We start from the raw sequence: 17,766 nt of genomic DNA, 5'->3' as shown, positions 1-17,766 counted from the left end.
AACGGATTCCCTAAACTATCGTCATTGATATCGTTATCGCAATAAATATCAGAAATTATCATGATACATTTTTAAGCCCATATCGCCCATCCCTAGTCCTCAGTGATTCAAAAATTGTAAGTCATTGGGTTCCGTCACTTATATTCCATCAGTAATAATTCAACGGCCCGTCATCTATTACATACTATTAGTGCGACTAAAACATTTGCAACCAAAAATATTAAATTGTGACATTGGCGACTTATTATCTCTTATTTTATAAGAGAGCCTACAGTACAACTTACTGAAATGTCTCATGTAAAAGCTCATTCAGTGTTTCAAACTGCGGAAAACGTGTAAAGCTTGAAAACATTGCAATGTAATATGCATTTAACTTTACCTCAGAATAACCATTCAGTGTCCATAAGCTCATCAGTCAGCTAGAAAAATAACTATAAAGAGGAACATTTTGCTATATTTGTGCACTATTGCATTTTAATATTCGTAAGGGTTACGCTACGATATGTTGCAATACATTGCGATACTGTAAGCAAGGTGATATATTGGGATATTTCTTATTTTAGGAATAGGATATATTTTTAGGAAAGCTGTCAGTAAGAACACACCACCATATGCAAACCTTAGCAATAAATAAATAAATAAAAATTATTTAACCAGAACACAGTAGGATCTGCATTTGCAGTAATCAGACCCTGTAACATTCAACCTTATTGAAACACTTTTTGTGCAGTACGAGTAAAGGGGTGAAAAATAAAGTGCTTGCAGGATCCTTTAGTTAAATGTATAATACGTATAAAATGTGTTTTATTAAAAAGACCATATATATTTTTAGACCCTGCTTTAAAGGTTCACAGTTTAAGTTTACAATTGTAACATACAATGTCATAACATTTTGATCTAAACAAAATAATTACATCTGCTTAATATCAATGAAAAAATAAAGTGCTTACAGTATTCCTAAAGAAAACAAAACAATTGTAAAACAATAAAATAAATACAGATGTTAAACCTTTCCACTTGGATTTCACAAGTTTTAAACTAATAGGTACACCAGCTTGGCATTTCTCATGTAAACATTCTTTATTGTTATGAAGATAACCCAAATCTAATGAAAATAACATACAAACAATATACTATCAAAATCGTGTGCTAAATAGGGCCCTGTGAAATCTGATTAATTTTTTTCCAAATTCCATTTCTTCCGCTCTAATTTTTCTGGAGTCCTTTTTAATTGTTCAATTACATTTTATTAATCTAAAAGCATGTCTAATTAATTGAAATCATGAAACTTCTACAACGTCACATTAGTTTATTAAAAGTTTAACAAAAAGTATGTTTAGGGCCCTATGAAATGTTTTATCTTCTTTCACCATATGTTTATTGTTACCAAATTCTGTGTTGTAGCATGTCTATTTATTTGAATGCATAAAAACAACTTAATTTATTCAAATGTATTCTTAAAATAACCTTAGGAAATGTTTTCTTTTTCCTCAGAAATTCTGTGTTGTGTATCTGGTTATTAAATGAATGAGGCATAAAACATGAATTTAATTTCATTAAATTATTGAAAATCAAACTTTTTTTATTTATTTTGGCAAAACAAATGGGATTCACTAGGCCTATTAAAATTTAAATATGGAAGAAATGTTGTGTGATCATTGCTTAAAAAAATGAAGTTTTAGTAATTTTAATAGTAGCCTAGTAGTAGCAGTATGTACATTCTGCTGAACAATATATTTCTGCCAAAGTGTCTTCAAGTTAAACCAAACTTTTATTTTGACGGGTTGCCGTGAATACATTTACAGTTCTGTTCAGCTGATGTGTTTTTGTGGGATCGCCTTTAATAGCTCAGTATGTGGATCATTAGGGTGCTGTTGGTTTACAGTACTATGCCTTACTGCCTCTCTTGAGTCCTTGTTAGAGAGGGGGAGATGTTTTTAAAAACATTATTATTAATCAAAGAAACCATCTGTGAGGTATGCCATTTTTTTTATTTGAAATTCAGTGGTTGATCCTCATTGCCACCTCTGCCTGGTGTACTATACATGTGTCTGTTTTGTCACTTGATACAGTGGACCAACAGGTTTTCTGTCCTCTCCTCGTCCTCCGCTCTGTGTCGCCACCTCTTTACCACAGCAACAGGCGAAGATGAGAAGGATCGAAGACAGAAACTGATAATATATTTCTTTCATGCGGTTGAAAGCAAAGCTCTGGGGGGTTACTTCACAGGAGTGGTCCTCTTCTGAGAGGTGAGGGAGAAAGAACTGACCGTTTGAAAAGGAAATGGTTCACAGGACAGATTTGGTAGGAGTGTTCTTGTGGGTGGATCGTCCTTTTAAGTTTCTGACAGACCCAGGAAAGCCCTGGAGGTGTGTGTACAAATCATGGTCACTAGTTTCCCATGAGATGCATACTTAGTGATAACCTCACGGGCTGTAATTATTGCCACCGAAAGCAGCTAGTAAAGCTTAGGCTGCGCCCCAATTCGCATACTATACACTAAAAGTACTTTGCTGGTGATCATGTTTTGAGTGTGTAAGACAATGACCAAGACCTAAATTATTATAAAATTGTTTGTATTGCATGTTAGCATTAGCACACTGTTTGCAGTGTGTATTAGCATTAGCTACAATTTTAAATGCCTTAATTTATCTTATTATACATTTTAGTATTGCCAACAATATGAATGTATATCACCTATACCCAAGATTAGTGTTCTTACTAATTAGTGGTTAAAAAGGACTTATTTATTTTAAATATGTTTGAAGTAAAACTTTTATATCTTTAAAACTTTATCCGTTTATGGATAAATATACATATAAACCGCTGTGCCATGCTGCTCATATTTATCAGGCAGTAAAAATGCCCCTCCCCGTGCCCAAAACAGGTTGCCTGTGGATGAGAATCCAAAACAAGGACGGACTGGGGGGAGGTTGTCCTGCTCCACTTCACAGTTGCCGAGTGAAAGGAGAGTTTTATAATGACAGGACACGCATTTATACAACACTTTATTCAAAAGGAAGAACCATGCGTCATACGTCATTACGCTATTTCTGCGTCATTGCATTGCAGTTTCAGGGTTTAATCCAATTCGAGTGTTTACATGCACTCTCAATCATATTAGAAAAGGAATAAACCATCCCCTTCAATCCGATCGAAATTTAACTCCGATTGAGCTCAATTGGATCGATTAAGGTGTTTACCTGAAGGCTTTTCAGTCCGATTGAGCCGTCAGTCCGATTACAAACGGATTATTTGGTTGCATGTAAAGGTAGCCAGTGTCACATGATCCTTCAGGAGTCATTCTAATGCTGTTTTGATGCTCAAGAAATATTGCTCCTTTATTATCATTGTTGAAAACAGTTGTGCTGCTTAATATTTTTGTGGATGCTTTTTTCAGGATTCTTTGAAAAATAAAAAGTTTTAAATAACTTTTTTTTTTTATAATGTTATAAATGTTTTTACTGTCACTTTTGATCAATTTAATATGTCCTTACATGCTGAATAAATGTATTATTCTCTGTTTACGCTAACATGTTAGCTACTAGCCTGTTTTTTTTCTCTTATATGATCACCTCACATTCAAATTCAGTTCTGGAAGAGCCATTACCCTGATCATGTGCTTTAATAACTGAGAGATCTGGTTGACGCCCACAAGACAGTAGACTGTAAACCATGTCAGAGCAATTACATTTTATGGCCTCCTTACAAAGCATTTCCAGGTATGTGTATTTTTAGTAATTAGCTGGAAGACTATATATATTTTTCATCTGTAGTGGGAAGAAATGCACACAATTATGCAGATTTTATCCAAATCAGACTGTAGTTCCTATTTCAGAAATGTATACCTTAAAGAACAAAGTCCAGCCCAAAATAATGATCCTGTGTATTTTTCGCTGCGTTAAAATGTGTTGTTGAAGTTATTTTTATTTATTTATTTTGAGTTTGTTTCATTGCAAGAAAGCAGCTAACAATATTAAAGGTATTTGAAGGGGCAAGTATAACATAACTGTACTTTATCATTTTGTTACTGTATTTATATAACTGAAATGTATAATTTAATCAGACCAGTGAATCTTGGGCTGGCATGTAGCAATATCAGCCGTAATGAAGATTTTTCACATTTTTGAACCCTGTCTTAGTCCGTTGCCTCATTATTGGATTCATTTCAAGTAAATTGAAACATCATGTGGCAGATAACATTTCACCGGTTCAATTTATAAGGTTTTTCTTCTTATTATTATTATTTTTGCTACAGTGCTGAAGTATTTAGAATGGACCAGTCAGCATTTTATGGGATTTTCTGTAAGCGGGATGAACTGTTACTGATACCTGTTATTCCAAATAGAATTAGCTTGATTTGGATTAGAGTTAATAAACATTGGGGCAAAAAAACAATCTTAGTCATACTGTGATCACTAATGAGATGGAGACTACTCAGAAAACAAGATGAAACCAAAAGACATTCTGTGATGCAGTGAAATGGCAACTTGTTGGGTGACTTTGTGATTAAATGTTTGGAAATGTTGTACCTGGTTTACATGACACTCAGATGAACAAAACATTCTTTACCGCTTTTAATTTTTAGTTATGTAATTAATCTAGTAATGAAACTCTCTAAGTTGCATTTGTCACACAACCAGATAGTCATCAAAGTTATTGGATGTGACAGCCTGTTATAATTGCTGCATTATTCATCATTGTTAATTCTTGTTTGTCTGTTTGTCCTAGTTTACCAGTCACCTTGTAAAGACTTGCGTTGCCTTGGCTGTTATTGGTATAAACACAGTGTACAACAGCAACTTCCTATCATGTGATTTCAGCGTTGTGATTTCTTACTATATTCATCCTCATTTTTTTAAGGGATTTCAATAAACCCATAACTCCAAATATGAAACTTCAGTACTTATCCACGTCTTGAATACTTTATAGAATTATAGAATGTAGTTGACAATTACAAATTGGATTTTTCAGCAGATAAATATTGATGATGAAGGCCAGATGAGCTGTGAGTAAAGTGTAATGATTTACTTTGGTTTGCCCTGACTGACCCTCTCTTCTTCTCTCTCATTGTTTGTTCTGTAGGCGAGTTATCCGGCCTGGGAGGACTTTGTCACCAAAGGAGCTAAGCTACAATCTCAGTTAAGGTAAGAGCATGTCTGAATAGGGAGTAATTATGATAATCTTGTTTCGAAAGCAGGAAGTGCTTGATTATTACATCATTCTGGAAGGATTTGTCGTCCAGTGTAAGAGGAGAGCTAATAAAGACTTTTAAAGGATGCAAAAAGGCAGTGAATAGACAGTGATGAATAAAGAAAGGTGTTTCTAAATCAGATACATATTCTATATCTGGACATCCGAACTACGTCTAAACACACACATCCGATTGCCTGCAGAACTCCCAATGCGAGGGCGACACGTTTGCCCATAAAGATTTATTGATATGGAAACTTTATATAGGTAAGAAATTGTACATTCAGGAGCTGGTTTTCAATCCCTGCCCCATCAATTTTAGAAATACAACAGCTAAAAGCTACATTATATTTCTCAGTAATGAGGTGATAAACTTGGAAGTTTTTGTTCTCTCTCTCTCTCTCTCTCTCTCTCTCTCTCTCTCTCTCTCTCTCTCTCTCTCTCTGTCGTTAATTCATTTGAATTCATTACAATAAATATCATCTTGGCGCTACTTTGTCACTAATGAATTTTACCTCTTACGAGCTGTAGATAAAATAGCCTAACAAATGAAAATGTTATTTTCCGTTAATTATCAATTCAGTCAGAATTTGTGCTCCAAAACTTCCATGACAGCAGTTGGCCATGCTGGCAAATAATAATGGCCACTGTACATAAATTATATAAATTTTAATAGCACGGCCATTCAAAAACCGAGGTTCTACCATGTGCATAGCAAAGCGATAACTGCAGTCAATCCTTTTGGGCGGGAATTAATTTAAACACAGATATCAGATACCAGTTGTGTCTAAAGTAGGGGTGCACCGATCAAGATCGGCCGATCATTAATGCGCATCTCGTCAGTAAAGCCGGATATCTAATCAGCGATAAATTCCATCAGGTCCACACAGAGCCGTTGTTAACTGACAAGCTGCACAAATAACCGCTGATAATGAACATGGATTTGCGCAGCTTGTCAGTTAACAACTGCTCTGTGTAGTAACAGTTCATTTAGCATTTTTCTAATATCGGCATTGCCCGATAAGTTTTTCTGTTTGGCCGATGTGTTCATGACAGGACTTTTATTGTGACGGTGCATATATATATTTTTTTTATTAAATGTAGCTAAAATAAATAGTTTGCAACCACTTACCTTAAAAAAAATTTAGTATAAGTATTTTTTTTTTTTTTTTTTTTAAGCCGATATAAAAAAATTATATCGGCTTAATATTAGCTAAATGTAAACATCTCTTATGTAAAAAGTCTCACTCAGGACAGTATTAAATAAAAAAATAGCATGCATTTTTTATGATCTCTCTTATTTTGTTAAAATTATTCACATTTTCACAGATAATGCAAGGGGTTCCCAAACTTTTGCATGCCACTGTACTGAAGGCAAAGTTGTTTCTCTTTCTTTGCTCAGGGGTTAAAAAGAAGTTCAAAATACTTTTGCAGTGATATGCTTGTAGCGAATATCCATTTCCATGTCAAAGAAGGCGGAGTCGCGGAGCGCGTAATCACCACAGACCAATGGTAGTTCAAAGGTGTTTAAGAGGTCGTAAATCAATATGATACAGAAAGGCTTATCATAGGAAGAGAAGATCATTTAGGTTAGCTGTTGGTTCCATTTTTACAGTGCGTCGCCTCTGTCTGAACTCTCTGTTCTGTCCCTGGAGAGTAAACAGGCTAATGACCTTCCCAAAGGTCCACTCCATTCCTACAGATAAACATCAAACACGCTCCACTCACACACACAATTACCGCCGTCTGGATTGGCAAGAGCCAAAGTCCTCATGACTTTGGGTATTGCTAGTGTTTTTGTAAACACAGTGTTGGGTAATGTTTACCCGTTGCTGTATATCACCATATGTCTAGCTGATCAACATCACAGTACATGCAAATATAGATACTATACTAGCTGGTTTGGGAATAAATCTTAATACAAACCACCAATTGCGTTTAAGGTGTAGTCGTACTGACTTAATATGAAAAACAAATTTTTTACATTTGTGAGATATGCAGTTCAATGGCGACCATGTTTTTTTTTATTATTTAAATAAAATGGATTCAAATTCATTCTGATCATTTCTTGGGGTTTAAAGTAAAAAAAAAAAAAAAAAAAAGTTGTGTACCTCTCTGTAGATAATTTATTAGACTAATTTAAAGGACTAAAATATTTGAAGAATGTTTGGTCTTTTTGTAATGATTGAATTTATTATTATTTTATTAAAAAGCAGTATTGGTTTTACAATACAGTTCATATTTGACGGACTTTGAAATATTTGTAATTAAATATTTGTAAAAATCCAGAGGTTTTTGTAAACTTCACTTACGCCATTTAATCAAAGTAAATTAATATTTTTTTCCTCAAAAGACATGAAACCAGCATGAGCACAAAGTTTACAGTTCTGATTGGTTGAACCATGTTTGAATCTGGTTTTGAGTCTGTCACAGTGGTTGACTAATTTGTTAGTCATCCAGCAACTGACCATAGTGGCACATCCCTATTTAAACAGCGATGAACGTAGTTCATCCAACCAGATTTCAGAACTATCGGTTTAATAATACTCTGTAAACAGAAAGTAACCTAGTAACTTATTTTAGTAGGGTATCCCTACCATTAACTCTGTTTCTAGAGCCATAGTAGCTCTTAAAGAGATGACTGTTGCGAGGCTACCTATCAGGCACAAAAGCTATCGCAGGACTTGGGGGCCGCTATGGGGAGGTGGGAGAATTGCTGAAAGGCTGTACTTTGTAGTTTGTATCACCTGATGATACCACAGAGCTTTCTCTGATAAGCTGAGATCTCTCTCTTCAGAATGAAGGCTCTGAATGGATTCCTACAATGGCACCATTGACCCTGTCAGTATGTGCCCATGTCCCAGCCAATAAACACGCAGAACTCTTTTCTTTGAGCGACTCTGGCCGTTTTCCATAGTCTGACCTGGGAGAAAGCTATAGATGTCTAATCAAATGATCAAGTGTATGTAAGCTTTTCGATATAAAAGGGAATTAAAGTGCATTGGTTGAATGTCAATTAAGTTGGATTAGGAATTTTAAACAAGACCACTCTATTTCACGGCCACAAGTTTAATATGTCAGGCACAGATTGCTGGTCTAGAATGACTTTTTTTTTTACACCAATTTAAGTGCTTACCATTTATAAAATTCAATGCCTCTTTCATGTTTATTATTTTTCATAACACCTGAATCGCAACTTGTCAAAAGTAAATATTTCCTATTACAACTGTTGTGTTTCTGTAATCAAAAAGTATTTGTTTCTAATGTGCTGCACAGCTACCTCCAGCCATTTTAATTATCTTTGTCTGTATAAAATAAAATGATTTTGAATATTTATATTTTTTGCTATTAATTTAAATTATATATTTAAAAAAACTTCTGTTATTAGTAATATTTAGTGATGTAGTGACATTATATTAAAGCAATTTAGTGATGTATATATTAATTTAAATAATATTTTGTCGTATATACTACTTTATTTATGTTGTTGTATGCGTGTATCTGCAGTTTTAGTACTACAAACATTATAAAGCTTTTTATACAAATGGATTGGCATTGAAAATAAAATTGGACACAGTCATTTGTCCATTTCATTATTGCTAAAATCAAAAATTGCAGCTGATTTTAAACATTCTGATATGATGTATGGCTTTGACACTTTGACACTTATGGCACTGTAGACAAAGTGTTATAACTGCATTTGTTTTTGTTACTAGTTTGATAAGTTTGATAATGCTTTCCGGTATCAGTATTGAAAAAAAAAAAAAAGTAAAGAAAATGTGAAAAAATATGCAGATTGTTTTGAAAGTTGCACTTTAGTTATCAGTGTCTTCGGGTATTTAAACATCTTTCAGCCAAAGCATTGTGGGCTGCTGTGCTGTTAATGTTGGCTCCTGCGTCTCTACCTGGTGCAAGCTCCAAAAATCTGTCAGTGGAAATATTTGTCGTGATATACCGACTGTTAGCAAGAATCCAGTCAAGACCACTTTGCTTGTAGGTTTTTCTTATAGACAAACTCTTTCTCTTTCTGTCATTCAGGACAACAATCATCGTCACTAGCTCATTCCTGGATGCTTTCCAGAAAGTGGCAGACATTGCAACTGGAACACGAGGTAAGATGAGATCTCTACCTTCTTTGTCTCTCTCTCTCTGCTGTCTCACCACTCAAACAGTCTGTCTCTCCAGTGATGATAATGAGGAAAGCAGGCTAATCGTATTTCACAGGAAAGGCTATTCATCAGAAATATGAAGCATTAACTAGGAACACCTCAATACTTGTCCAAATATCTTTTCCTTTTTTAAGGCAGATGTGGGCTGTATGACACTAAAGTGAGAAGACGGTGTGTTTTATAGCTTTCCTAATCATAGTACTCCTGGCGATACTCTTTCGCGTGAAATTGAACAAACTCTCTGGAATTTGACAGTGCATACTGATAAAAAAAAAACTGATTCAAAAGTACTGAGACTGAGCTAATATATTTAAGATGATGTGTGTGTAAAATTGTCAATGTTAAAACACTTTCTGCCAGTTTAAAGTGCAGTGAGGTATTTCTAGATAGACTCCCTCAGAAAAGTGTAAACAATGTGGTGCTAGCAAAACGTTGCTTTGTTTGTTAGAGCATTCCGGCCAACCCAACACAACAATGTTGGCTCGACCAATGGCATGATTTGTGGGCGGGGCTATCTGTTTAAGTGACCAATGGCAGATAGGGGTTTGTTTAGGAATTCTGGTTGAAAACAAACATATTTACATTTAGTTTGATGAGACATTAAAAGTGCATATCATACATCCAGATGTGAACTTTGATTAAAGCAGTTTCACTTTCTGTTTTATAATTTCAAACTCGTTTGTAGGATTATGTTGTTTATTCTTCTTGAGCGAGATTAAGGGAATCGTGTTTTTACTTTGAAGATCAGCTTGTTCTTATCGTTCTTGCAATCAAAACGGAAAACTAGTAATGCAGGTTATCCTGTTATGCTCCATATGTAGTGTATTATCTTCTTGTTTATTCTATATTATCTCTTTGAGATTTGTCATTTATTTGTTTGCACTATGAGGTCTCATCTTTAGGGCAGTGTGTTAACGTCCTGAAATAAGCAGTGTAAAATCGTGTCACCCAAGGCAACAAATGTTCAACCCGAATTCACACAGAGCCAAAAGAAGGTCATCACCGTATTGTTCTCTGCTCCGACAATTGGAGGAAGGCATGAGTGTCTCATAATGGCCCGTACTGGGTTACATGTCTCCACTCCTTGTTAAGGTGACCTGTTCGTTTCTAAAGTCTTTTTGCTGTGTGTTTGCGCTTCTCGTTCTTTGTACTGCTGCTGTGATTTAGCCCTGACTCTGTTTATCTTGCTGATAGTTAAAAGAATTTTACCTTGATCTTATGTCGCTGAACTCTGAATGAGATTAGCATAACATAAATACGGACACTGCTGCCCACGTGCTATTTTAAATCTTTCTTGACTTGTTTTGTTTTTTTAATCTACTTAATGAATTCAATCAATGTAGTATAATATTGGAATTGTAATTCCTTTTTTCCATCTTAATCTCTTTATTTAAGCTTAATTTTAGACTTGTATACTTATTGTTGATATACTTATTTTGCCTTGGATGTAATTAGTCTACAAAGAAATACTGCAACCATAGTAAATAATTTGAGTTGTTTTGTTTGTAGCTGAAACCTGATCAGTTTCTAATGTCCTAGTCCACAGCTGAATAGGCGAATAGCAAAACAATGTTAAATCTTGGTTCAGTTGTGAGTTGCATTAAATGACATGTTGTGGGGAAAAAAAAGCATTTCCAATTCCAATTTCCAATTCCAGTTTTCAGCTTGGACAAATGCAGTAGAACAGCAATTGACGTCAGACTTCCACCTTGGAAGCTTGTGAGGAAGTCCACAACAATGACGTCATGTGAAAGGTATTTATGTAGGCTGCAGTCAGCTCACTAAATTTTAGAACAGAGCTGTAGTATTAACTTATTCTGAGTTTCGTCCCAATTTGCACATGCAAATATTTTCATAGCCTAAGAGAATTAATTTACCCAAAACACAGAAGAGGTCTTGACATGCCAGAAAAAGGGAGTGAAGGAGCGTTTAAAGATTTAGCTGCCAGTGGTGCTGCTGCACCTTAACACGAGAGAGCTGTCATGATTCAGACCTGCTGTGTCATGCCTTCTGATGGAAACAGATGCATGAAATGTCTTTGTTTGGTGGTCTTGACTGTGTTGAAGGTGTTTTTTTCTTCTGTTCTCGCAGAAAATAAAGGAATGGTGCATGTGTTTGGATTGAGTTTGTGTTTTTGATTAGGAAGTTAGTGTTGACATGCTTGGCATCTCTTTCAGTCTGAGGAGTTATACGTTCTTTAGATTGTTGTCAGCTTTGAGACACCCTTGACTTGAGTCTGAGTATTGATTATGTTGACAGGCATATCAGCTGCTGATCCGCCCACATCCCCCAAACCTGATCAATCGACTTATTGATCGCAGCTGAGACATGTTTGTGAAACCAAACCATCTGCTTGGGGTTTCTTTCATTTGATAAAATTGCTGTTAAAAAAGTGAATTTCTTTTCTAGGAAATTCATTTAAATGTATATTTATTTCAAATGTAATTAAAGCACATTTAATTACAGTGGCAAATTAATTCTAATTTACATTTGCAATTAAATTATAGTTACATGCTGATGGGTATAATTTATGCTAACTACAATTATTTAATGCAATTCTAATTTGATTTAAATATTTACAGTAATGTGCTTCTTGTGAAAAATGATTTGGCAGTTATAAAGGTCCTAACATTTATTAATAAATATTATGTACACTGAACAAAATTATAAACGCAACACTTTTGTTTTTGCCCTCATTTTTCATGTGCTGAACTCAAAGATCTCAATCTCAATTATCACTCCATGTCTAAGATTATTGATGTTAATGAATGATATAGATCAGACCAGATCTCCAACGTAGCCTTGTCTCCACTTTTTTTCATCCCAAGCACTATCTATGTAGTAGCTAAAGGCAGGATGAGATAACTATCCCATCCTCCATCTTTCTAATCCATTCATCTGTCCAACACTCATTCATTCACTGATTGCATTGATTGATGCATTTCTTTGTGTTCACTGTTGCGTTTTACTGGAGGTTACGGTCCAAAACTGTCTTGCATGCTCTTCATCAGTTTGTGATTTGCAATTTTGCCTCCATTTTCCAACCTCATTCCTTTCGCCAATAACAGATGAGGGCAGAAATCGCCCCGCTTCCTTATTTTTCTCTTCGTCCATCGTTTTTCTTGCACTGCACTTATAAGGCAGCTCCTCAGAGGACAGCTGGTGGCCTAAATGTGCTGCTCATGAGTTTGTGCCCCAGCGAATAGAACAGAAATATCAAAGCAGGACATTCTACTGTTCACTTCCAAGGTAAATTCTTCAACTTATCTCACAAAACTTTAGCTCTTGTTCTTACAGCTCACTGATGAAATAATCAAGTATCTGGGTAGCTGCTCTTCACGAGTACCATGTGTGTAAAGACCCATGGACAGCTGTACTAAGATGAATGATGAATATATGGAGGCATAGTTTGAGTTGCCAAAAGCACCATTGCACCGTCACTGACTGGGGTGCTGTTTTGGTCCCACACCTGTTTGGGCCAGTGCCTGGTTCACAGCTGCCACACTTTCACAAAGAGGCCACACCAGCCCCAGTTGTCTGTAAATATGTGTGCACGCGTTTAGATCCCCTACCGACCCTCAAACGTAAGACCCCACTGCAAACATTCCAGATACAGGAAGGATTAAAGTGCACTAGGAAGGCAGGATCAGTATGTATGTGTTTGTGGGGAATTTAACCCACTAAGAGAGAGCTGACCCTCACTCTGCAACCCCAGCTGAGAGTGACTGAGTGTATGGTGAGCAAGTCCCATGACCCTTCCATGTAGAGACTATGTATGCCATACAGCATTATTTTAACAGCCTCTCACTTCTTGCTGACCGATTTACTCTTTATAAACTAGTTCCATAAAGATTTAGTCCTAAACCTTAAAAAGTCTAAAGCAAGGCTTCCCAGCCTTTCTTCTGAACCCTTTAAAGAGAGAGTTCATCCAAAACTGAAAATGATGTCATCGTTTACTTACCCTCATGTCATTTCAAACCTGTATTGCTTGCTTTCTTCTCTGGAACACAAACAGAGATGTTTATGAGTCTTGAGGCTGACAAGTTTCAGGTAGCAAATCAGCATATCAGAATGATTTCTGAAGGATCATGTGACTCTGAAGACTGGAGTAATGATGCTGAAAATTCAGCTTTGCATCACAGGAATACATTACATTTTACAATATGTTTAAACAGAAATGATATTTCACAATATTACTGTATTTTTAATACATTAAAAACAGAAACTGCCTTTTTACTGACAGTCAGTGTAAAATAAAAGACAGACAGTAATTTTACTGATAACCCCGCAATGAGCTTTTCACAGTTTTGACTGGATAATGTATTCAGTGAGATGAACATTGAGAAACGTGTAGAATCATTCAGACTGGTTTTGTGAACTGTCAGCTGAAAAGTCCATTCAGTAAATGATTTAAGGATTTTTTCAGAAAAGGATTTTTATGTTTGAGTGAGCTATCCCTTTAAGTGTCTTATTTAAATTTGTGTTTCATGCATTGCTCTTTCCTGTGATTCACTCTCCCTGATAAATCACACTGTCGTGGATGAATAATGGACTTCTCCTTTAGCAGTGATTTTCCATGCTACCGTATTTATTTAGTCCCTCTGTGTGATGGTACGTTCTGTTGAAAAGACCTGCAAAAACTTGCCTTGTGAATCATAAGTTTGGTGACATGCGGTGGATGAGTTCCCTGAGGGCCGTTTTTGAAGCAGATGGTTTTTAAAAGAACAAAACCGTTTTTCTCTAGTCTCTTAGGGAACTCATGACTAGTTACACAGTGGAAGACGTTACATAATTAGTTGGCACACCCAGTGTTTAATCTGAAGTGAAACTGCCTCTGGAGTTTTAGAGATTCACAGAATATTTTCAGTTTGATGAAGTACAGTATAACATATGAGTGTGAAATTTAACACTAGTGTCAATCCTTATGATTTATTCTCCCTATTCATGAATTTTCAGCATCATTACTCCAGTCTTCAGTGTCACATGATTCTTCAGAAATCATTCTAATATGCTGATTTGCTGCTCAAGAAACATTTCTGATTATTAGCAATATTGAAAACAGTTATTCTTAACAGTTATTTTGATCAGTTTTCAGGAGACAGAATTTCTAGGCTGCTACTAGCTGTCATGGTGTGGCTTGTAAACCAGTTATCTTTGAGCACACCTGCAATTCTTTTTTGTTAACAAAATTATAGCTGGTTTCAGATTTACCCGCCCCCAAACATCATCATAAACTGTGGTTGTTCATTTTATGTCCATCAGGCGGTTTCTTCCTGTCTAAATGGGCAGTTATTAGCCAGAATAAGCTACAACTTGGACTAGATTATGTTCAGCAGAAGTCTATCTGCAGGAGACGGAAATTTACAGATAAGCAGAAACTGTGAACACTGAATCATGGCCTCATGGAAAAAGAGTCATGCGTCAGGAACATAAAGAACCTGACATTTTCATTCCACAGCTTTTTTGTAGCACGTTTTGTGACTTTTTATAAATATATAAATAAAAACGAAGGCGTCTGAATCATGAGCAGGCGTTGAATGTGGAGTCTGTGCTGTGGAGTGAGTAGGTGTGAACAGTGATGGACTGTGTAACACGGACACACTGGATGCTTTTATGTGGCCCGGGCATGAGTGGGCACTGGCTAAACTAGCGTTTAAGGAACGAAGGAAAGAGTTTATTTTGGACTGTGTCTACTAGAGTAGCAAACAGGGAGTACAGATGCAAGGATGGGGTTGACTTTGTATGGTCGTGTTTAGATGGAAAAGTGTGAGATCTTTGAAATTCTTGTTTTTGCTAAATATATGCTGTCACTAAAGAGATGCAATAAAACTACAAAGCTTTCGTTTTTATGTTAATTTGAGGTTTTGTCTGAAATGTATGGTAGCATGTGTGGTGGCAAATCGATCTGACTCGTGTGAAATGGTCATGTTGGCTACAGACAGAGTCATGTTTGTCACAGATGTCATGGGGACCACTTTTGTACACTTCTTGTTTTTATAGACACGTGTTAAACCAAACCCAGATGTTACACAATCTATGCCCACAGATCATCTGCTTGTGGAGGAACTTCTCTTGGGTATCTCGTTTATGCCGTTCCCCGAATCATACGCTTTAACACTTCACAGCGATGTCTGTCAGGTCTCACCAGGTGGTTTCATTTGCGTTGTAGGGCGTTTGTGTGGTGGACGTTTCAAACTAGCATTACCCAGTGATCGTTTGGAACACAATCTGCCTGGAGCTTTTGTCTTGTTTTGAGACTTGTGGCTAAGTGGGCCCCCATGACTCGTGTGGAGAAAGGAACCAATTGGTACAAACCCAACCCTGTGATCCAACGGAGAACGTCCTCTTTCTGTCCATGCCTTTAAAAAAAAATCACAAGTCAACGTATAAGATCATTCGGCCAAGAAGCAAGCTTATGAAGTTCGAAATAACAGAGAACGAACACAGTGATTGTTGTACCCAGTGAATGTCTAGGATCTTATCATAGCTTTTAGAAGCAATTTCTTTTTTGCTTGAAAAGATTAGTTCATGTAAATACAGTAACTATGGAATAGGAATATGGAAATATGACATTTAAACACCATAAAAGTAGTGTAAATGAATTCTTTGTACAGACAGACAGACAGACAGACAGACAGACAGACAGACAGATAGATAGATAGATAGATAGATAGATAGATAGATAGCTATTTCAAGCTTTGTATGAGGAACAGAACAAATTTTATACTACGTTTCAAAAGTTTTGGGGTGAGTAAGTCTGTTGTTCTCAGCAAGGCTGCATTTATTTAATCAAAAATGCAGTAAACGAGTAATATTGTGAAATACTGTTACAACTTTAACAGTTTCTATTTGAATATATTTTAAATGTAATTTATTCTGTTATGCAAAGCTGAATTTCCAGCATTATTACTCCAGTTTTCAGTGTCACATGATTCTTCAGAAATCATTCTAATATGCTGATTGGCTGCTCAAGAAAGATTTCTCACTATCAGTGTTGAAAACAGCTGTGTTGCTTAATATTTTTGTTGAAATCATACATTCTTTCAGAATGAATATGATGAATATAAACTTCAGAAGAATAGCATTTATTTGAAAAGGAAGGTTTAGTAAGAATGTCATATTGGCATCTTAGCTGGCATTAAGCTAATTAAGACTTTTCTGGAATTGGGATTCCTTGAAGTCCATTCTGTTCATGCCTGTTTTAAATACTAAATTCCTATGCTTAAAATAATCTCTTCCCAATAAGGTTTCCACTAAACATAGGCACCACATGAAGTTCAATGAGTTTGACTCTGCCAGCCTTCCTACAACATGATCTTGCTCCCAATACAAAAACGACCTTTAGCTGGGCTCTTTTTTTTTTAGTGTTTCACTCAGTTGAAGGCACTAGACAGCTCTCAGCTGGCTGATATGGTGGTATGTGTTTAAAAATCTCCTGCCAACTTATGACAACTCCAGTTATTTTCAGATTTGTTGAATGACAACCTGGTAAGAGGGGTCTGTTCCACAGTCCTAGCACTCTGTAGATTGATGAATCTCATTGTTGTGTGATGCACGTTTAGATGCATGAGTTTGTGCATGTATTGTGCTATATATTAAGGAAGGATAATACAGACAACGCCTTAAGGTCAGGAAGAACTGGGGACGCCTTGGTATGCAGTGACAGATCATTTAAAGTCAGCTTAGGGAAGAAAACATGGTTTAAGAGAGTATCCCGACCTTGGTGGGGAAGACAAGCTGCTGACCGTTTCCTTTGGAAACACGCACGCCCCCAGTGAAATGACCTGTGACTGCTCTGTCTCGGCCTTTAACTATTTTTGGTTTGAATTTGAACATAACACAGAAAGCAGTCATCATGGTCACGGTTTGCCAACACTTCAGTGAAATTAATTATATGGTATGATGTTACTAGGAAAATAGGGACTAGGGCTTTGTTTCAGGTTTTTGGGGGTGAAAAATTACACTCTTGAAGACATTTGCAATTCATTATCCCCTGAAGGGCACACATGACCTGAATGACGCTGAATTGGCAGCCCTTCAGTTCACTTCTTCCTGAAGTCCATGCAGGACGGCTGGCGATTCTGCTGACATTGCCTCTAGCTGATCTGTTAGGGTCAGCCTTCATTGACAAAGCTGCCTTATATAGACAAGAGCTTTTCCTTGTATTGCGCCTTCATCTGACATCACATGATTCTCAACTCAGAGCTGATAAAATCTTGCAGTATAGGGAGAAATGCCTCCTTGAATGTGATTTATACCTGAATTTCTTACTAATACATGATTTTATTTCAAAACATGTATTTCTTTGATTTCTGAATTTCTTCAACCATAAATAAAGTACTTGTGCTGAATGCCAGTATTTCCCTCTGCGCCAGGGAGATTTGATTTATACAAGATAATTGAT

At 36.2% G+C, this 17,766-nt stretch overlaps 1 protein-coding gene across 3 annotated transcripts in view; it reads left to right on the top strand.

Moving 5' to 3' along the window:
- Positions 1-17,766, top strand: part of LOC109076256 (protein MTSS 1-like) — a 49,005-nt gene that overhangs the window by 10,210 nt on the left and 21,029 nt on the right. For all 3 annotated transcript variants that reach the window (XM_042758900.1, XM_042758902.1, XM_042758901.1), the window contains exons 2-3: positions 5,086-5,147; positions 9,232-9,305. In XM_042758900.1, coding sequence (XP_042614834.1) covers positions 5,086-5,147; positions 9,232-9,305 — 136 coding nt within the window. The remainder of the gene's footprint in view (positions 1-5,085; positions 5,148-9,231; positions 9,306-17,766) is intronic.

The sequence above is a fragment of the Cyprinus carpio genome, chromosome A6 (genome assembly GCF_018340385.1).
Source record: "Cyprinus carpio isolate SPL01 chromosome A6, ASM1834038v1, whole genome shotgun sequence".
NCBI lineage: Eukaryota > Metazoa > Chordata > Actinopteri > Cypriniformes > Cyprinidae > Cyprinus > Cyprinus carpio.
Note: the sequence above shows the minus strand (reverse complement) of the source record. Positions and strands in the feature narration are given on the sequence as shown.